The sequence below is a fragment of the Dendrobates tinctorius genome, unplaced genomic scaffold (genome assembly GCF_039654945.1).
Source record: "Dendrobates tinctorius isolate UK_male_01 unplaced genomic scaffold, ASM3965494v1 ptg000055l, whole genome shotgun sequence".
NCBI classification, from domain to species: domain Eukaryota; kingdom Metazoa; phylum Chordata; class Amphibia; order Anura; family Dendrobatidae; genus Dendrobates; species Dendrobates tinctorius.
This window is the reverse complement of record NW_027361723.1, coordinates 1749564-1772934: the sequence shown is the minus strand read 5'-3', so window position 1 is coordinate 1772934 and position 23371 is coordinate 1749564. Positions and strand designations below refer to the sequence as shown.

At 54.2% G+C, this 23371-nt stretch overlaps 1 protein-coding gene across 6 annotated transcripts in view; it reads right to left on the bottom strand.

Annotated features, from left to right (window-relative positions):
* LOC141091581 (uncharacterized) overlaps positions 1 to 23371 on the bottom strand; it is a 42869-nt gene that overhangs the window by 1860 nt on the left and 17638 nt on the right. For 3 of the 6 annotated variants that reach the window (XM_073577241.1, XM_073577239.1, XM_073577240.1), the window contains exons 2-8: positions 17333 to 17485; positions 16236 to 16403; positions 16039 to 16162; positions 11630 to 11727; positions 11473 to 11539; positions 3949 to 4037; positions 3707 to 3818 (exon numbers count right to left, since the gene is read on the bottom strand). In XM_073577241.1, coding sequence (XP_073433342.1) covers positions 3707 to 3818; positions 3949 to 4037; positions 11473 to 11539; positions 11630 to 11727; positions 16039 to 16162; positions 16236 to 16403; positions 17333 to 17410 — 736 coding nt within the window. In that variant the 5' untranslated portion in view covers positions 17411 to 17485. Of the gene's footprint in view, positions 1 to 3706; positions 3819 to 3948; positions 4038 to 11472; positions 11540 to 11629; positions 11728 to 16038; positions 16163 to 16235; positions 16404 to 17332; positions 17486 to 18089; positions 18981 to 23371 lie in introns of those variants that run through there. The other 3 variants (XM_073577238.1, XM_073577237.1, XM_073577242.1) reach the window with 3 other exon arrangements.

The window sequence follows — 23371 nt, the reverse complement described above, 5'->3', positions numbered from 1 at the left end:
CCAGCAGGAAGAAGTATGAGCCATACTTTTATATTTCTAATTCCTTCTGAATACATCTGGCCAGGAGCAAATTCACAAGGAATAGCAAATAAAATCAAGTTGTATAAGAAATTACATGTGGAATCCTAGGCTCAGGGCATGTTCACATGGAAACAAATTTTCCATTGGTTTTTCCGTCTCAAAAATCCACATTAAAATAATGCTTTAAAAAAAGTTTTGGCTTTTTCTGTGTATGGTTCTGCTTCAATAAATTCAGCAATTTGCATACACATAGTCACATGCCGACTAGATGGGCGCAACTTAGCTCAATGCAAGTCTAGTCAGAATGGCGTTGGAAGACAACAAATTCGCAAGACGACTTCACCGCATTCAAACAGGCAACACTCGCTTTCAAATCTGCCCTCACCTCTGCTAAACAGGCCTACTTCACAACCCTCGTATCTTTCCTATCTTACAACCCCAAACAGTCATTCAAAACTTTCAACTCCCTCCTCCGCCCACCACTGCCTCCTCCAACCTCCCTCATCTCTGCTGAGGACATTGCCACACACTTCAAAAATAAGATCGACCAAACACGGCAAGTCTTCATCACTCAACCACAACAACCCCTTTGTATACCAGACCAATGCCCAAACCCCATAACCTCCCTCTCCAACATCACTGAAGGGGCGCTTAATCGCACCTCACAAATCGCACCTCACAACCTGTGCACTCGACCACATCCCATCTCCTCCCCAACCTCACCACCACACTTATCCCATCCCTAACCCACCTCTTCAACCTATCGCTAATGTCCGGTACCTTCCCTTCTGCTTTCAAACATGCCACAATCACGCCTATCCTTAAAAAGCCAACCCTCGACCCAACCGCTATGCCCAGCTATCGCCCAATATCACTGCTCCCAGTCGCTTCCATACTCCTGGAGCAGCATGTCCACGCTGAACTTTCCTCCCACCTCTCATCTATCTTGCTCTTTGACAATCTACAATCTGGTTTCCGTCCCCATCATTCCACTGAGACAGCCCTGACTTAAATTACCAACGACTTACTTACAGCCAAAGCGAACGGACAATACTCTATACTCCTGCTTCTAGACCTGTCCTCTGCATTTGACACAGGTGACCACTGCCTCCTACTATAGATCCTCTCTTCCTTTGGCATCAAAGACCTCGCCCTATCCTGGATCTCCTCATACCTTTCCAACCGCACATTCAGCGTCTCCCACACTACCTTCTCATCCCACCCTCTCTCTGATGGAGTCCCCCAAGGCTCTGTTCTAGGACCCCTACTCTTCTCAATTTATACCCTTGGTCTGGGTCAACTCAAAGTCCCATGGATTCCAGTACCACCTTTATGCCGATGATACTCAGATCTACCACTCTGGCCCAGACGTCACCTCTCTGCTGTCCAGAATCCCGGAGTGTCTATCAGCCATATCCTTCTTCTCCTCTCGCTTCCTCAAGCTCAATGTGGACAAATCTGAACTGATCATCTTTCCTCCATCTCACAGATATTCCTTACCTGACCTATCACAATTAATGACATCACGCTTTCCCCTGTACCGGAGGTCCGCTGCCTCGGAGTAACCCTTGACTCTGCCCTGTCCTTCAAACCACACATCCAAGCTCTCTCCACCTCCTGTCGCCTCCAGCTCAAAAATATTTCCAGAATCCGTCCTTTCCAAAACCCTCAATCTACTAAAATGCTTGTACATGCCCTCATCATCTCCCACCTCGACTACTGCAATGTCCTTTTCTGTGGCCTCCCTGCTAACACCCTCGCACCTCTCCAGTCCATCCTTAACTCTGCTGCCCGACTAATTCATCTCTCTCCTCGCTACTCCTCCACTTCTCCCCTCTGCAAATCTCTTCACTGGCTCCCATTCCCTCTGCGTATCCAATTCAAATGACTAATACTGACCTACAAGGCCATCTACAACCTGTCTCCCCCATATGGCTCTGAAGTAATCTCCCGATACCTTCCCTCACGTAATCTCCGGTCATCCCAAGACCTTCCACACTTATTCGCTCCTCACACAACCGCCTCCAAGACTTCTCCCGAATAGCGCCCATCCTCTGGAATTCTTTGCCCCAACATGTCCGACTATCAACCACACTCGGATCCTTCAGACGGAACCTGAAAACCCATCTCTTCAGGAAAGCCTACAGCCTGCAAAGATCCCCGCTGCCTCCTCAGCACTACCGGAGCTACCGCCTCACCATCACTGGAGCTGCTGCAACCCCCCAACCTACTGTCTCCTTCCCCACCATCCTGTAGAATGTAAGCCCAAAAAGGCAGGGTCCTCTCCCCTCTGTATCAGTCTGTGATTGTTAGTTTGCTGTAAGTGATATCTGTACTTTGTATGTAACCCCTTCTCATGTACAGCACCATGGAATCAATGGTGCTATATAAATAAATAATAATAATAATGTGGTTAGTATTATGAAAATTGCATACTTGTGGTCACAGCGCCGGCAACAGTGAATCCTCAAAACATACATTGTGCATGATGTGAGGTTTCACAAGTTTGCAGCAAGGTGGCTCAGTGGTTAGCACTGTAGTATGCATTGGGCAGCACGGTGGCTCAGTAGTTAGCACTGTAGCATGTATTGGGCAGCACGGTGGCTCAGTAGTTAGCACTGTAGCATGTATTGGGCAGCACAGTGGCTCAGTAGTTAGCACTGTAGCATGTATTGGGCAGCATGGTGGCTCGGTGGTTATCACTGTAGTATATAGTGGGCAGCACAGTGGCTCAGTGGTTATCACTGTAGTATATATTGGGCAGCACGGTGGCTCAGTAGTTAGCACTGTAGCATGTATTGGGCAGCAAGGTGGCTCAGTAGTTAGCACTGTAGCATGTATTGGGCAGCACAGTGGCTCAGTAGTTAGCACTGTAGCATGTATTGGGCAGCATGGTGGCTCGGTGGTTATCACTGTAGTATATAGTGGGCAGCACAGTGGCTCAGTGGTTATCACTGTAGTATATATTGGGCAGCACGGTGGCTCAGTAGTTAGCACTGTAGCATGTATTGGGCAGCAAGGTGGCTCAGTAGTTAGCACTGTAGCATGTATTGGGCAGCAAGGTGGCTCAGTAGTTAGCACTGTAGCATGTATTGGGCAGCATGGTGGCTCGGTGGTTATCACTGTAGTATATAGTGGGCAGCACAGTGGCTCAGTGGTTAGCACTGTAGTATGCATTGGGCAGCACGGTGGCTCAGTAGTTAGCACTGTAGCATGTATTGGGCAGCAAGGTGGCTCAGTAGTTAGCACTGTAGCATGTATTGGGCAGCACAGTGGCTCAGTAGTTAGCACTGTAGCATGTATTGGGCAGCATGGTGGCTCAGTGGTTATCACTGTAGTATATAGTGGGCAGCACAGTGGCTCAGTGGTTATCACTGTAGTATATATTGGGCAGCACAGTGTCTCAGTGGTTAGCTCTGCAGCCTTGCAGCGCTGGGGTCTTGGGTTCAAATCCCACCAACAACATCTGAAAGGAGTTTGTATGTTCTCCTTGTGTTTGTGTGGATTTCCTCGCACACTCCAAATACATACTGATAGGGAATCTAGATTAGACCATTAGGGACAGTGATGATGTCTGTACAGCGCTGCGGTACAGGATTGCGCTATATCAGCAAATCATAATAATAATACAGGCAAACAACCAGTGTAAGCAAGCGGAGAACTCCTGTTCTTCATTCTTACATACCTGAAGCAAAATCTATGGGAATTTCCTCTCCGACATCACCAATACTCGGTGGATCGCTCCTCATCATCGTCTCTTCTTGTTCTGCTTTAACCTCCATAGTCCGATCTTCCCCCTGACGTGACATATGCAAATTGAAGGGACAAGCCAAAGGGTTAATGTAAGAAATCACCGCAATCTATAAGTGCAGGGGAAAATGTCTGCATGTCCCTCTATAGATCTGTACTGAGCACAGCGCCATCTACCTGATAATTCTCCGGGACGTTGTGATTTCCCTCTGGGTGGTCCGGGGAGTACAGAGGACGGGGACATCTCTCTGGTGGGATTCTTTCATCTGGTAGGAGACACAGAACCGATAGTTTGCATGTGACCAGGGGTGGATTAAGGGTAGCCAGGGCCCGGGGCAGTTCAGACTCTGTGGGCCCCCCTCGTCACGTGACGGGGTCACGAATCGTAGAGCCACACTCTACATAGAGAATAATGGGGCCTCCAGCACCGACCTCCACCTGCAGAGCCGCACTCCACATAGAGAATAATGGGGCCTCCAGCACCGACCTCCACCCGCAGAGCCGCACTCCACATAGAGAATAATGGGGCCTCCAGCACCGACCTCCACCCGCAGAGCCACACTCCACATAGAGAATAATGGAGCCTCCGGCACCGACCTCCACCCGCAGAGCCACACTCCACATAGAGAATAATGGAGCCTCCAGCACTGACCTCCACCCGCAGAGCCGCACTCCACATAGAGAATAATGGAGCTTCCAGCACCGACCTTCACCCGCAGAGCCGCACTCCACATAGAGAATAATGGAGCCTCCAGCACCGACCTCCACCTGCAGAGCCACACTCCACATAGAGAATAATGGAGCCTCCAGCACCAACCTCCACCCACAGAGCCCCACTCCACATAGAGAATAATGGAGCCTCCAGCACCGACCTCCACCTGCAGAGCCGCACTCCACATAGAGAATAATGGAGCCTCCAGCACCGACCTCCACCCACAGAGCCGCACTCCACATAGAGAATAATGGAGCCTCCAGCACCGACCTCCACCCGCAGAGCCGCACTCCACATAGAGAATAATGGAGCCTCCAGCACCAACCTCCACCCACAGAGCCCCACTCCACATAGAGAATAATGGAGCCTCCAGCACCGACCTCCACCTGCAGAGCCACACTCCACATAGAGAATAATGGAGCCTCCAGCACCAACCTCCACCCACAGAGCCCCACTCCACATAGAGAATAATGGAGCCTCCAGCACCGACCTCCACCTGCAGAGCCACACTCCACATAGAGAATAATGGAGCCTCCAGCACCAACCTCCACCCGCAGAGCCACACTCCACATAGAGAATAATGGAGCCTCCAGCACCGACCTCCACCTGCAGAGCCACACTGCACATAGAGAATAATGGAGCCTCCAGCACCGACCTCCACCCGCAGAGCCACACTCCACATAGAGAATAATGGAGCCTCCAGCACCGACCTCCACCCGCAGAGCCACACTCCACATAGAGAATAATGGGGCCTCCAGCACCGACCTCCACCCGCAGAGCCGCACTCCACATAGAGAATAATGGAGCCTCCAGCACCGACCTCCACCTTCAGAGCCACACTCCACAGAGAATAATGGAGCCTCCGGCACCGACCTCCACCCTCAGAGCCACACTCCACATAGAGAATAATGGGGCCTCCAGCACCGACCTCCACCCGCAGAGCCACACTCCACATAGAGAATAATGGAGCCTCCGGCACCGACCTCCACCCGCAGAGCCACACTCCACATAGAGAATAATGGAGCCTCCAGCACTGACCTCCACCCGCAGAGCCGCACTCCACATAGAGAATAATGGAGCCTCCAGCACCGACCTCCACCCGCAGAGCCGCACTCCACATAGAGAATAATGGAGCCTCCAGCACCGACCTCCACCTGCAGAGCCACACTCCACATAGAGAATAATGGAGCCTCCAGCACCAACCTCCACCCACAGAGCCCCACTCCACATAGAGAATAATGGAGCCTCCAGCACCGACCTCCACCTGCAGAGCCGCACTCCACATAGAGAATAATGGAGCCTCCAGCACCGACCTCCACCCACAGAGCCGCACTCCACATAGAGAATAATGGAGCCTCCAGCACCGACCTCCACCCGCAGAGCCGCACTCCACATAGAGAATAATGGAGCCTCCAGCACCAACCTCCACCCACAGAGCCCCACTCCACATAGAGAATAATGGAGCCTCCAGCACCGACCTCCACCTGCAGAGCCACACTCCACATAGAGAATAATGGAGCCTCCAGCACCAACCTCCACCCACAGAGCCCCACTCCACATAGAGAATAATGGAGCCTCCAGCACCGACCTCCACCCGCAGAGCCACACTCCACATAGAGAATAATGGAGCCTCCAGCACCTACCTCCACCTGCAGAGCCACACTCCACATAGAGAATAATGGAGCCTCCAGCACCAACCTCCACCCACAGAGCCCCACTCCACATAGAGAATAATGGAGCCTCCAGCACCGACCTCCACCTGCAGAGCCACACTCCACATAGAGAATAATGGAGCCTCCAGCACCAACCTCCACCCACAGAGCCCCACTCCACATAGAGAATAATGGAGCCTCCAGCACCGACCTCCACCCGCAGAGCCACACTCCACATAGAGAATAATGGAGCCTCCAGCACCGACCTCCACCTGCAGAGCCACACTCCACATAGAGAATAATGGAGCCTCCAGCACCAACCTCCACCCACAGAGCCCCACTCCACATAGAGAATAATGGAGCCTCCAGCACCGACCTCCACCTGCAGAGCCGCACTCCACATAGAGAATAATGGGGCCTCTAGCACCGACCTCCACCTGCAGAGCCACACTCCACATAGAGAATAATGGAGCCTCCAGCACCAACCTCCACCCGCAGAGCCCCACTCCACATAGAGAATAATGGAGCCTCCAGCACCGACCTCCACCCGCAGAGCCGCACTCCACATAGAGAATAATGGAGCCTCCAGCACCGACCTCCACCCGCAGAGCCGCACTCCACATAGAGAATAATTGAGCCTCCAGCACCGACCTCCACCCGCAGAGCCGCACTCCACATAGAGAATAATGGAGCCTCCAGCACCGACCTCCACCCGCAGAGCCGCACTCCACATAGAGAATAATGGAGCCTCCAGCACCGACCTCCACCCGCAGAGCCGCACTCCACATAGAGAATAATGGAGCCTCCAGCACCGACCTCCACCCGCAGAGCCTCACTCCACATAGAGAATAATGGGGCCTCCAGCACCGACCTCCACCCGCACTCCACATAGAGAATAATGGAGCCTCCGGCACCGACCTCCACCCGCAGAGCCGCACTCCACATAGAGAATAATGGAGCCTCCAGCACCGACCTCCACCCGCAGAGCCGCACTCCACATAGAGAATAATGGGGCCTCCAGCACCGACCTCCACCCGCAGAGCCGCACTCCACATAGAGAATAATGGGGCCTCCAGTACTGACCTCCACCCGCAGAGCCGCACTCCACATAGAGAATAATGGAGCCTCCAGCACCGACCTCCACCCGCAGAGCCCCACTCCACATAGAGAATAATGGAGCCTCCAGCACCGACCTCCACCCGCAGAGCCGCACTCCACATAGAGAATAATGGAGCCTCCAGCACCGACCTCCACCCGCAGAGCCCCACTCCACATAGAGAATAATGGAGCCTCCAGCACTGACCTCCACCCGCAGAGCCGCACTCCACATGGAGAATAATGGAGCCTCCAGCACCGACCTCCACCCGCAGAGCCGCACTCCACATAGAGAATAATGGGGCCTCCAGTACTGACCTCCACCCGCAGAGCCCCACTCCACATAGAGAATAATGGGGCCTCCAGCACCGACCTCCACCCGCAGAGCCGCACTCCACATAGAGAATAATGGAGCCTCCAGCACCGACCTCCACCCGCAGAGCCCCACTCCACATAGAGAATAATGGGGCCTCTAGCACCGACCTCCACCCGCAGAGCCGCACTCCACATGGAGAATAATGGAGCCTCCAGCACCGACCTCCACCCGCAGAGCCCCACTCCACATAGAGAATAATGGAGCCTCCAGCACCGACCTCCACCCGCAGAGCCGCACTCCACATGGAGAATAATGGGGCCTCCAGCACCGACCTCCACCCGCAGAGCCGCACTCCACATAGAGAATAATGGGGCCTCCAGCACCGACCTCCACCCGCAGAGCCGCACTCCACATAGAGAATAATGGAGCCTCCAGCACCGACCTCCACCCGCAGAGCCCCACTCCACATAGAGAATAATGGAGCCTCCAGCACCGACCTGCACCCGCAGAGCCACACTCCACATAGAGAATAATGGGGCCTCCAGCACCGACCTCCACCCGCAGAGCCACACTCCACATAGAGAATAATGGGGCCTCCAGCACCGACCTCCACCCGCAGAGCCACACTCCACATAGAGAATAATGGAGCCTCCAGCACCGACCTGCACCCGCAGAGCCACACTCCACATAGAGAATAATGGAGCCTCCAGCACCGACCTCCACCCGCAGAGCCGCACTCCACATAGAGAATAATGGAGCCTCCAGCACCGACCTCCACCCGCAGAGCCGCACTCCACATAGAGAATAATGGAGCCTCCAGCACCGACCTCCACCCGCAGAGCCGCACTCCACATAGAGAATAATGGAGCCTCCAGCACCGACCTCCACCCGCAGAGCCGCACTCCACATAGCGAATAATGGGGCCTCCAGCACCGACCTCCACCCGCAGAGCCACACTCCACATACAGAATAATGGAGCCTCCAGCACCGACCTCCACCCGCAGAGCCACACTCCACATAGAGAATAATGGGGCCTCCAGCACCGACCTCCACCCGCAGAGCCACACTCCACATAGAGAATAATGGGGCCTCCAGCACCGACCTCCACCCGCAGAGCCACACTCCACATAGAGAATAATGGAGCCTCCAGCACCGACCTCCACCCGCAGAGCCGCACTCCACATAGAGAATAATGGGGCCTCCAGCACCGACCTCCACCCGCAGAGCCACACTCCACATACAGAATAATGGAGCCTCCAGCACCGACCTCCACCCGCAGAGCCACACTCCACATAGAGAATAATGGAGCCTCCAGCACCGACCTCCACCCGCAGAGCCGCACTCCACATAGAGAATAATGGAGCCTCCAGCACCGACCTCCACCCGCAGAGCCCCACTCCACATAGAGAATAATGGAGCCTCCAGCACCGACCTCCACCCGCAGAGCCGCACTCCACATAGAGAATAATGGAGCCTCCAGCACCGACCTCCACCCGCAGAGCCCCACTCCACATAGAGAATAATGGAGCCTCCAGCACTGACCTCCACCCGCAGAGCCGCACTCCACATGGAGAATAATGGAGCCTCCAGCACCGACCTCCACCCGCAGAGCCGCACTCCACATGGAGAATAATGGGGCCTCCAGTACTGACCTCCACCCGCAGAGCCGCACTCCACATAGAGAATAATGGAGCCTCCAGCACCGACCTCCACCCGCAGAGCCCCACTCCACATAGAGAATAATGGAGCCTCCAGCACCGACCTCCACCCGCAGAGCCGCACTCCACATAGAGAATAATGGAGCCTCCAGCACCGACCTCCACCCGCAGAGCCCCACTCCACATAGAGAATAATGGAGCCTCCAGCACTGACCTCCACCCGCAGAGCCGCACTCCACATGGAGAATAATGGAGCCTCCAGCACCGACCTCCACCCGCAGAGCCGCACTCCACATAGAGAATAATGGGGCCTCCAGTACTGACCTCCACCCGCAGAGCCCCACTCCACATAGAGAATAATGGGGCCACCAGCACCGACCTCCACCCGCAGAGCCGCACTCCACATAGAGAATAATGGAGCCTCCAGCACCGACCTCCACCCGCAGAGCCCCACTCCACATAGAGAATAATGGGGCCTCTAGCACCGACCTCCACCCGCAGAGCCGCACTCCACATGGAGAATAATGGAGCCTCCAGCACCGACCTCCACCCGCAGAGCCCCACTCCACATAGAGAATAATGGAGCCTCCAGCACCGACCTCCACCCGCAGAGCCGCACTCCACATGGAGAATAATGGGGCCTCCAGCACCGACCTCCACCCGCAGAGCCGCACTCCACATAGAGAATAATGGGGCCTCCAGCACCGACCTCCACCCGCAGAGCCGCACTCCACATAGAGAATAATGGAGCCTCCAGCACCGACCTCCACCCGCAGAGCCCCACTCCACATAGAGAATAATGGAGCCTCCAGCACCGACCTCCACCCGCAGAGCCGCACTCCACATAGAGAATAATGGAGCCTCCAGCACCGACCTCCACCCGCAGAGCCACACTCCACATAGAGAATAATGGGGCCTCCAGCACCGACCTCCACCCGCAGAGCCACACTCCACATAGAGAATAATGGAGCCTCCAGCACCGACCTCCACCCGCAGAGCCGCACTCCACATAGAGAATAATGGGGCCTCCAGCACCGACCTCCACCCGCAGAGCCGCACTCCACATAGAGAATAATGGAGCCTCTAGCACTGACCTCCACCCGCAGAGCCGCACTCCACATAGAGAATAATGGGGCCTCCAGCACCGACCTCCACCCGCAGAGCCACACTCCACATAGAGAATAATGGAGCCTCCAGCACCGACCTCCACCCGCAGAGCCGCACTCCACATAGAGAATAATGGGGCCTCCAGCACCGACCTCCACCCGCAGAGCCCCACTCCACATAGAGAATAATGGAGCCTCCAGCACCGATCTCCACCCGCAGAGCCGCACTCCACATAGAGAATAATGGAGCCTCCAGCACCGACCTCCACCTGCAGAGTCGTACTCCACATAGAGAATAATGGGGCCTCCAGCACCGACCTCCACCCGCAGAGCCCCACTCCACATAGAGAATAATGGAGCCTCCAGCACCGACCTCCACCCGCAGAGCCGCACTCCACATAGAGAATAATGGAGCCTCCAGCACCGACCTCCACCCGCAGAGCCACACTCCACATAGAGAATAATGGGGCCTCCAGCACCGACCTCCACCCGCAGAGCCACACTCCACATAGAGAATAATGGAGCCTCCAGCACCGACCTCCACCCGCACTCCACATACATGGCTGCTCTCAGTGCTGTGCGCACAGGACCTGTGATGAGGTCACAGGAGGGGAGGAGACAGGGGTCACATGATCGGGGCCCTGACACCTTCCCTCCTGTGATCTCATCAGAAGCCTTTGCACGCTACTTGTAGATGCTGCTGGTAGCAGAGCACATAATGCCGCCCCCATGGTCACTCACTTTTAGGTGGGGAGAAGATGGAGTGCCATTGCAGCAGCCAGCAGGAATGTGGTGGGGGCCCCCTTAGAAGCTCTTGTGGTGGGGGCCCCGGGGCTGAAGCCCCGCCTGCCCTGCCTATAATCCGGCCATGCGCGGTGGCGGATTATAATGGGGCAATTTACTGGCCTGGGCTGTGGGCCCCTTAACCCCACTGGGCCCGGGGCAACTGCCCAAATTGACCTCATTATAATCCGCCACTGCATGTGACGATCAGATGATGAGCGTTGTATCTAGAGGACGCTCTTTTACATCCAGTGATGGTCTCTCTTCCTGATCCAATAATCATGGAGAAAGTGGCTAAACTTTTTTTCCCTCACATTTAATAAACTAATACCAAAACTAGGACAGTTTAAAAAAAAAAAAAAAAAAAAGGAGTCCGTACTCGGCTGATCGTCCTCCATCTCTTCTTCATCTACAACGTCAACCTTAATGTTCATCAGATCTCCAGCCTAAACAGAAGGAGGAAAAAACAGTAGAATGACCTTGGGTTCCATCTCTTTATGGTTGTAGGTCGGTGATGAGACTTCGGCATCATCTACCTGATGATTATCCGGGATGTTGTGATCCTCCTCTGGACGGTCCGGGGTACACTGAGAACGAGGACCTCTCTCTGGTGGGCTTCTCCTCCTGGATCCATCTGTGGGAGACACAATCAGTGAATATTACAGTAAAGTGGACAAACAGGGAGAGTAAGAAACCGATATGATTACACTTGACGATAATGGTTTTTCCTTGAGCCCATGACAAAATCACAAAGACTCGCCTCCTCGTAACGAGACTCTTAGACGCATAAATCATATTAGCTAAAGCTGAAAATGAATTGAGGCTTGCAAGAGATGTCAAAAGCAATAATAAAGGATTTTGGGGATATGTCAAAAGTAAAAAAGAAAAGTCAAAGATGCTATAGGATTTTTACATGATGAAAATGATGAAATGGTAAGACAGGATGTTGAGAAGGCTGAACTTTTAAATTCCTATTTTGCATCTGTTTTCTCTCAGAAAGGAAATGTAACATCAACTGTTCTTCACTGTCCTATTAAGGGAATAGAAGAATCCAGGATATCTATAAACAGAAAGATAGTGAGGAAACACTTAGCTAACCTAAATGAATTCAAGTCTCCAGGTCCAGATGAATTACACCCCAGAGTACTGAAGGAGATAGCAGAAGAAATTTTTGAACCCCTCTCCATAATCTTTGAAAATTCTTGGAGAACAGGAGAAGTGCCAGAAGACTGGAGAAGAGCAAATGTTGTTCCTATCTTCAAAAAGGGGAAGAAGGTGGACCCAGGCAACTATAGGCCGGTGAGTCTGACTTCTATACCAGGAAAGATCTTTGAACAAATTATTAAACAACATGTATGTCAGTACCTGGATAAGAATGAAGTGATTAAACAGAGTCAGCATGGGTTTGTAACTAATAAGTCATGTCAGACTAACTTAATTTCCTTCTATGACGGTATCACTGATTGGGTGGATCAAGGAAATGCTGTAGATATAGTATATCTTGACTTCAGCAAAGCATTTGATAAAGTCTCTCATACAATCCTTATTGAAAAAATGACTAAGTATGGAATGGACAAGGCAACTGTTAGGTGGATTCATAACTGGCTTAGCGATCGGACCCAAAGAGTGGTCGTAAATGGCTGCACATCCAGTTGGAAGAATGTCTCAAGTGGGGTACCACAGGGCTCTGTCCTGGGCCCTGTATTGTTCAACATCTTTATCAACGATTTAGATGAAGGAATTGAGGGTAAACTGATTAAATTTGCTGATGACACAAAGCTAGGAGGGATAGCTAATACTAGAGAAGAGAGAGAGAGGATTCAAAAAGATTTAAATAAACTGGAGAAGTGGGCAGCAACTAACAGAATGGTTTTTAACAGGGAGAAATGCAAAGTACTACATCTGGGCAATAAAAATGAAAAAAGCATATATAGAATGGGAGGAATAGGGCTAAGTGACAGCACATGTGAAAAAGACTTGGGTATACTAATAGATCACAGACTGAATATGAGTCAACAGTGTGATGCAGCAGCAAAAAAGGCAAATGCAATTCTAGGATGTATTAACAGAAGCATACAGTCTAAATCATGTGAAGTCATTATTTCCCTCTACTCCTCTTTGGTCAGACCTCATCTGGAATATTGTGTCCAGTTTTGGGCACCACATTTTAAAAAAGACATCAACAAACTGGAGCAAGTTCAGAAGAGAGCGACCAGAATGGTGACCGGTCTGCAAACCCTGTCTTATGAGAAAAGGTTGCAGGATTTGGGAATGTTTAGTTTGCAAAAGAGAAGACTGAGAGGAGACTTAATAGCTGTCTACAAATATCTAAAGGGCTGTCACATTGTAGAAGGATCAACTTTATTCTCATTTGCACAAGGAAAGACTAGAAGCAATGGGATGAAACTGAATGGGAGGAGACACAGATTAGATATTAGAAAAAACATTTTGACAGTTAGAGTGATCAATGAGTGGAACAGGCTGCCACGAGAAGTGGTGAGTTCTCCTTCAATGGAAGTCTTCAAACAGAGGCTGGACAGACATCTGACTGGGATGATTTAGCGAATCCTGCTTTGAGCAGGGGGTTGGACCAGATGGCCCAGGAGGTCCCTTCCAACTCTACGATTCTATGATTCCAGTCGTGGCTGCAGACAGGATCTTATCATGTATCTCTGTATACAGGGAGCTCTCCCTAGTGGTGGCTGCAGGCAGGATCTTATCTTACCCATTACTGTAGTTTAGTATCACCTGCTCCGTCCTCGTCAGCTTACACTAATCTACCGAAGAACATGTGAACCCCAGACGTTATCTGAGGCCGCTCACCTCAGGGGCAGCTTCTGGCAGAGGGTACAACAGCTTTTAGTGATATGATGGTGGACAAAAATCCAAAACCAAGCAGCCAATATCCTTATTTCCATATGACGACACTAAAATGAGACCCGGCCTCACTGTAGGGTTAGGAGTAGACCCAGACTTGCCGCCATCAAAGTAGCTTTATGACAGACATCAACCTTAAGACCAGGAAGCAGGACCAGGTGGCCAAGATTAGAGGAAAGATTTCACTCTGATGTAAAATTTGTTTTGAGGAGTAAATCGCACGCCCTGTTATATTGAGCTATGAGGGTCTCTATTTGCTGTGTACTGTTAACCCCTTCACCCCCAAGCCTGTTTTCACCTTCCTGACCAGTCCAAATTGTACAATTCTGACCTTTGTCACTTACTGGGGTCATGAGCTTCAATGACTCCCATTGATTCGGAGAATGTTTTTTTTCGTGATACATTGTACTTTACTTCGCAATTTTCAAAGTTTCAATTTTTATATCCTCAAACCACTTAGTCATGCTGCACAAAATAATTACAACTTCACCCCTCAAAGTGCTCAAAACCACATTCAAAAAGTTTATTAACCCTTCAGGTGCTTCACAGGAATAAAGCAATGTGAAAGGAAAGAAAATAACATTTTGCTTTTTCCCCACAAAAATGTTGCTTTTGTCCAAAATATTTTCACAATGGTAACAGGGAAAAAAAAAGGACCCAAAATGTGTTGTGCAAATACCCGATATCGTATATGTGGGGGAAAACTACTGTTTGGATGCACTGATGAGCTCCAAAATGAGGGAGTGATGTTTTGGAGCGCAGCCTTTGAAGGAATAGTTTGCAGGTGCCATGAAGTATTTGCCAAATGAGCAGAAACTCCCACAAGTGGCCCTATAATAGAATTGATCTAGGGGTTTCCCGATATGTGAATTTTATAGTGTGGTGGCACATGTGAGTTGTGTAGAGTACATAAAGTCAAGCAATAAGTTAGAGTAAGTCAGAAATAAATATAGCAGTCTATGGAATGGATGAGTGGTACAGTAAGAGACAGCCTTTTATACACAGACCAGGTTTGTCGGGGCAGGTGTCACACTGAAAAATGGAGTCCTTTCTTATCCCCCTTCTGTAACAGACTTTGCACTTAGTCTGTGACCTTCCTTTCTTAGAAGTTTGAGGGACCTCACTGGGGAAATGTTGCCTTGGTACTATACAGGCATCTTCAGTTCCAGAAGTACCGGGGCCCGCTCCTGTCTGGAGTCACGGTGACCGGAGGTTCCTATGATGTAACTTTTCCAACGAATACCCCTGATTAAAGGGAACCTGTCACTTGAATCAAGCTGCCCAGACCACGAGAGGCAGGAATCAGCGGCCGTCTTCACACTGCAGAGAGGTAGGTTCATCTCTGAAGCCCTGAGTATACACAGTATGGAAAGCCGGCAGAGGACGATACTGATAGATGTACAGGAGCGCTGCCACCTCCTCCGGACTCTACCAGCAGGTGATTGACAGGTCTCTCCCTACATACACACATGGGAGAGACCGGTCACTAGAGCCGTGCAGGCAGCCGCGGGCAGCACCGGAGTCCCCTCTCTACTGTTGGTCCCAGCTGGCTCGGACTGCAGACGTACAGCCGTTTCTCTTCAGAGAGCAGGAAGAGTAGAACTCTAGCGCCACCTATAGGAAGTAGCAATCCTACAAGTCCATATCGACCCTTCAACGAGCCTTGTCATGTGACTTAGGGTAACATGCAATCTCGCCAAACAACGTGGTCTGAGCGGCAGGAATTGACAGGTTCCCCTTAAAGGCTCCAGCGTACATCACTCCAGCCATACAGTGACACACGCGGCCGATAACATCACAAGAGTAACACAAACCACACCGGATATTATATTTGTGGGATGTCTCTGCAGTATACAGCATTGTCTACGGAGCCAGCCGGATGGATGAGAATGGCTGTCCGGTGAATGGAGCCCTGCAAAATGTTTACTAGGGGCCTGAATAGGGTGTTCCCACATTACATAGGATGACGCACATCTGTCATGCCCAGGACTGTATTACACATTCATAACACAAGCGCCCGTCTGTGCCCACGACAGCGGCAACGAGGCTCATACACATCTCCTCTCACCTGCTGATGTGCGGGGCCGGTCGCCCTCCATCATGACGTCCTCGTACAGATCCTTGTGTCCTTCTAGATACTCCCACTCCTCCATGGAGAAATAGACGGTGACGTCCTGACACCTTACAGGAACCTGACAGACACAATGATAGCGTCATTACCCAGAATCCTCCAGTGCCGGCCCTGTATAATGTCCCAGCAGTCACCTCTCCGGTCAGCAGCCCAATCATCTTGTTGGTAAGTCCTAGGATCTTATTCTTCCTCTCATGTATCAGGGAGTGCAGGGGAGGATCTGTGATGAGGCTCCGCCTTCCTGACTCACGGCTGCTGGGAGTCACACAGTCACCTGTCGTCTTCTTTACCAGTGTGTAATCCTGTGTGACCAAGAGAAAGCGTCAAAGTTTCAGTGCTCGTACAGTAAAGAATCGCTGCCTACATTAGTGCACAAACCTCTGACATGGAATCATAGAATCGTAGATTTGGAAGGGACCTCCTGGGCCGTCTGGTCCAACCCCCTGCTCAAAGCAGGATTCGCTAAATCATCCCAGTCAGATGTCTGTCAAGCCTCTGTTTGAAGACTTCCATTGAAGGAGAACTCACCACTTCTCGTGGCAGCCTGTTCCACTCATTAATCACTAACTGTCAAAAAGTTTTTTCTAATATCTAATCTGTGTCTCCTCCCATTCAGTTTCATCCCATTGCTTCTAGTCTTTCCTTGTGCAAATGAGAATAAAGTTGATCCTTCTACAATGTGACAGCCCTTTAGATATTTGTAGACAGCTATTAAGTCTCCTCTCAGTCTTCTCTTCTGCAAACTAAACATTCCCAAATCCTGCAACCTTTCCTCATAAGACAGGGTTTGCAGACCGGTCACCATTCTGGTCGCTCTTTTCTGAATTTGCTCGTTTGTTGATGTCTTTTTTAAAATGTGGTGCCCAAAACTGGACACAATATTGTGGCTCCTTGTAATAGTCACAGATTAACAAAGATGTTACAACTATTGGGTGACCCCTCGTCTCCGAGCCTCGCTCCCGCATCCCACGCTCTCGGTCCCTGCCTCGCCGTCTCTTCCTCGTGTCGACATCACAGCGTTACCTCTGGTGCAGTGATCACGATGATACAAACGACCAGAATGGTGCCGGATCTTCACCTCGTTTGCTGTTCCAGACTTTTACCTTTCCTACAAGGCCCCGGAGCCTTTTCACAGGACACCGGCTCGTTCCTATCACTTCCTCTTATGGATTTTACCTTTCCGCTGTCTAGGACAATAAATAACCCAATAACGGTACGGACGGACGTTTACCTCTCCGGTCAGCAGGCAGAGGATTTCCAAGGTGAGGCCTAATATTTTCCTGGTGAGGTTCCTCAGGTCCTTGTCCATCCTCGGTGGCTCAGGACTCTGATGTGCGGCGCGTTCTCCAGGAAATCACAGGACACATGGGACGCGTTACATTCACTACAACGCATCAAATGGTGAAACGGTCATGGTTTGGTTGCGAAAGTTTCGCTTCACACCTCAAAAAATACCGTTACCGGCCGTCGACCACCACCCGAACAATACAGTCAATATACAATGGATTTACAGGAATTTATCAAAACTTTTACATTTTCTTATGACACAATTATGTTTAAAAAGAGATTTCTCCTACAGAGGAGCAGCGTGTCGATGAGCGCAAACTTTTCTCCATCCGCTGCACATCTCAAATTACAGATATGGTGTTTCGGAGTGTTGCCCCTCATCAGTGCAAAGTATGAGATTCTGATTTGGCTTTTATCCCAAGTAATATTGCAAGGCTCGTTAAAGGATTGATATTGACTTGTAGGATTGCTACTTTTAACAGGGGGCACTATAGAGTCCTTTGGGGGAAACGGAGTCGGACAGCGCCCATGTCTGCTAGCTGAAACCGCATTAGCCCAGAGATCGTCCCGCCTAACTCCCACTCTCCCGTTAAACACGGGAATAACGCTACTAAGACAACGCAGGGTGAGGGTAAAACAGTGTGGCAATACTTTATTGACCCACAACTCCTAATAGCAAACAGAACAGTTCCAGCAATTACCCCCGAGATGGTGACATTACAGGGTCTCACCCTTCCGTTGTCTCGCCGGGATAATGGTAGATGTTACGTCAGATCTGCCAGAGTCGGCTACCCCACCTGTGATACACACACAGAGAGGAGGTAATGACAAGCGTACAGAAATGACCGAGAGCAGTCCATACTGTCCATACAAGGTCCAAAGCCAGATGACACGACAGTCACCACCTGGCTATCCGACCATCTCCATAGAACCAGGCGACCAGCGCATTCCAAACCCTGGCTTGAAATCTCCAAACATATCAATGGTTTAGAGATGTCCCTGGATAAGATCTATGTCCTTCCAACCGGAGCCAAAAACCCCTAGGTTGTTTCCTGTAGAATCATAGATCCGTGTCCCTCGTGATGGTGCCATGATGAATCGGTTGCTGTCCTGTCTCTCGCCCGTTGGGTGTTTTGCAGAATGTCCGGCTGGTAGCTCTGTGTTACTTCAGTTAGAGTGATGCGATCTCTGAGTTTTTTTTATACCCGAGGCATGTCAGCTATTAGAATTACCCAGTGTCTTCAATCCAACCTCATACGCTATTCCACCTCTAACTTCAAGTGCGATGTGTGCCACATCACACCGCACTCTACATATCACACCCCGGCTCCCGCCCCATCACACTCTACATATCAGATCACGGCACCCGCCCCATATCACACCCCGGCTCCCGCCCCATCACTCCGCACTCTCCATATCACACCCCGGCACCCGCCCCATCACACCGCACTCTCCATATCACACCCCGGCCTCCGCCACATCACACCGCACTCTCCATATCACACCCCGGCTCCCGCTCCAACACATCGCACTCTACATATCACACCCCGGCCCCAGCCCCATCACACCGCACTCTACATATCACACCCCGGCCCCCGCACCAACACACCGCACTCTCCATATCACACCCCGCCCCATCACACCGCACTCTCCATATCACACCCCGGCTCCCGCTCCAACACATCGCACTCTACATATCACACCCCGGCCCCAGCCCCATCACACCGCACTCTCCACATCACACCCCGGCTCCTGCCCCATCACACCGCACTCTCCACATCACACCCCGGCTCCTGCCCCATCACACCGCACTCTCCACATCACACCCCAGCACCCGCCCCATCACACCACACTCTCCATATCACAACCCGGCTCCTGCCCCATCACACCGCACTCTCCACATCACACCTCGGCTCCTGCCCCATCACACCACACTCTCCATATCACACCCCGACTCCCGCCCCATCACACCGCACTCTACATATCCCACCCCTGCACCCGCCCCACCACACCGCACTCTCCATATCCCACCCCGGCACCCACCCCAACACACCGCACTCTCCATATCACACCCCGGCACCCGCCCCACCACACCGCACTCTCCACATCACAACCCAGCTCCTGCCCCATCAAACCGCACTCTCCACATCACACCCCGCCCCATCACACCGCACTCTCCATATCACACCCCGGCTCCTGCCCCATCACACCGCACTCTCCACATTATACCCCGGCTCCCGCCCCATCACAGCGCACTCTGCACATCACACCGCACTCTCCACATCACACCCCGGCCCCCGCCCCATCACACCGCACTCTACACATCACACCCCGGCTCCCGCACAATCACACCGCACTCTCCATATCACACCCCGGCTCCCGCCCCATCACACCGCACTCTCCACATCACACCCCAGCTCCCGCCCCACCACACCGCACTCTCCACATCACACCCCGGCTCCCACCCCACCACACCGCACTCTCCACATCACACCCCGGCCCCCGCCCCATCACACCGCACTCTACACATCACACCCCGGCCCCCGCCCCATCACACCGCACTCTCCACATCACACCCCGGCTCCTGCCCCATCACACGGCACTCTCCACATCACACCCCGGCTCCCGCCCCACCACACCGCACTCTCCATATCACACCCCGGCTCCTGCCCCATCACACCGCACTCTCCATATCACACCCCGGCCCCCTCCCCATCACACCGCACTCTACATATCACACCCCGGCTCCCGCCCCACCACACCGCACTCTCCACATCACACCCCGCCTCCCGCCCCATCACACCGCACTCTCCACATCACACCCCGGCTCCTGCCCCATCACACCGCACTCTCCACATCACACCCTGGCCCACACCACATCACACCGCACTCTCCACATCACACCCCGGCCCCCGCCCCATCACACCGCACTCTCCACATCACACCCCGGCCCCCACCCCATCACACCGCACTCTCCACATCAAACCCCGGCACCCGCCCCATCACACCGAACTCTCCACATCACACCCCGGCACCCGCCCCATCACACCGCACTCTCCACATCACACCCCGGCTCCAACCCCATCACACCGCACTCTCCACATCACACCATGGCTCCCGCCCCATCACACCCCGGCACCCGCCCCATCACACTGCACTCTCCACATCACGCCCCGGCTCCCGCCCCATCACACCGCACTCTCCACATCACACCCCGGCCCCCACCCCATCCCGCCGCACTCTCCACATCACACCTCGGCACTAGCCCCACCACACCGCACTCTCCACATCAAACCCCGGCTCCCGCCCCATCACACCGCACTCTCCACAACACACCCCGGCTCCTTCCCCATCACACCGCACTCTCCACATTACACCCCGGCTCCCGCCTCATCACACCGCACTCTCCACATCACGCCCCGGCTCCCGCCCCACCACACAGCACTCTCCACATCACACCCCGGCTCCCGACCCACCACACCGCACTCTCCACATCACACCCCGGCACCCGCCCCATCACACCCCGGCTCCCGCCCCATCACACCCCGGCCCCCGCCCCATCACACAGCACTCTCCACATCACACCCCGGCCCCCGCCCCATCACACCGCACTCTACACATCACACCCCGGCCCCCGCCCCATCACACCGCACTCTACACATCACACCCCGGCTCCCGCCCCATCATACCGCACTCTACACATCGCACCCCGGCTCCCGCCCCATCACACGGCACTCTCCACATCACACCCCGGCTCCCGCCCCACCACACCGCACTCTCCATATCACACCCCGGCTCCTACCCCATCACAGCGCACTCTCCATATCACACCCCGGCCCCCTCCCCATCACACCGCACTCTCCACATCACACCCCGCCTCCCGCCCCATGACACCGCACTCTCCACATCACACCCCGACTCCTGCCTCATCACACCGCACTCTCCACATCACACCCCGGCCCACACCACATCACACCCCGGCCCCCGCCCCATCACACCGCACTCTCCACATCACACCCCGACTCCCGCCACATCACACCGCACTCTCCACATCACACCCCGGCCCCCACCCCATCACACCGCACTCTCCACATCAAACCCCGGCTCCCGCCCCATCACACCGCACTCTCCACATCACACCCCGGCACCCGCCCCATCACACCGCACTCTCCACATCACACCCCGGCTCCAACCCCATCACACCGCACTCTCTACATCACACCACGGCTCCCGCCCCATCACACCGCACTCTCCACATCACACCCCGGCACCCGCCCCATCACACCGCACTCTCTACATCACACCACGGCTCCCGCCCCATCACACCGCACTCTCCACATCACACCCCGGCTCCAACCCCATCACACCGCACTCTCCACATCACACCACGGCTCCCGCCCCATCACACCGCACTCTCCACATCACACCCCGGCTCCCGCCCCATCACACCGCACTCTCCACATCACACCCCGGCTCCCGCCCCATCACACCGCACTCTCCACATCACACCCCGGCTCCCGCCCCATCACACCGCACTCTCCACATCACACACCGGTTCCCGCCCCATCACACCGCACTCTCCACATCACACCCCGGCTTCCGCCCCATCACACCGCACTCTCCACATCACACCCGGGCTCCCGACCCATCACACCGCACTCTCCACATCACACCGCACTCTACACATCACACCCCGGCCCCCACCCCACCACACCGCACTCTCCACATCAAACCCTGACTCCCGCCCCATCACACCGCACTCTCCACATCACGCCCCGGCTCCTGCCCCATCACACCGCACTCTCCACATTACACCCCGGCTCCCGCCCCATCACACCGCACTCTCCACATCACACCCCGGCTCCCGCCCCATCACACCGCACTCTCCACATCACACCCCGCCCCATCACGCCGCACTCTCCACATCACACCCCGGCCCCCGCCCCATCACACCGCACTCTCCACATCACACCCCGGCCCCCGCCCCATCACACCGCACTCTCCACATCACACCCCGGCCCCCGCCCCATCACACCGCACTCTCCACATCACACCCCGGCCCCCGCCCCATCACACCGCACTCTCCACATCACACCCCGGCCCCCGCCCCATCACACCGCACTCTCCCCATCACACCCCGGCCCCCACCCCATCCCGCCGCACTCTCCACATCACACCCCGGCCCCCGCCCCATCACACCGCACTCTCCCCATCACACCCCGGCCCCCGCCCCATCACACCGCACTCTCCACATCACACCCCGGCTCCCGCCCCATCACACCGCACTCTCCACATCACACCCCGGCTCCCGCCCCATCACACCGCACTCTCCACATCACACACCGGTTCCCGCCCCATCACACCGCACTCTCCACATCACACCCCGGCTTCCGCCCCATCACACCGCACTCTCCACATCACACCCGGGCTCCCGACCCATCACACCGCACTCTCCACATCACACCGCACTCTACACATCACACCCCGGCACCCACCCCATCCCGCCGCACTCTCCACATCACACCCCGGCACTAGCCCCACCACACCGCACTCTCCACATCAAACCCCGACTCCCGCCCCATCACACCGCACTCTCCACATCACACCCCGGCTCCTTCCCCATCACACCGCACTCTCCACATTACACCCCGGCTCCCGCCCCATCACACCGCACTCTCCACATCACACCCCGGCCCCCGCCCCATCACACCGCACTCTCCACATCACACCCCGGCCCCCGCCCCATCACACCGCACTCTCCACATCACACCCCGGCCCCCGCCCCATCACACCGCACTCTCCACATCACACCCCGGCCCCCGCCCCATCACGCCGCACTCTCCACATCACACCCCGGCCCCCGCCCCATCACGCCGCACTCTCCCCATCACACCCCGGCCCCCGCCCCATCCCGCCGCACTCTCCACATCACACCCCGGCCCCCGCCCCATCACACCGCACTCTCCACATCACACCCCGGCCC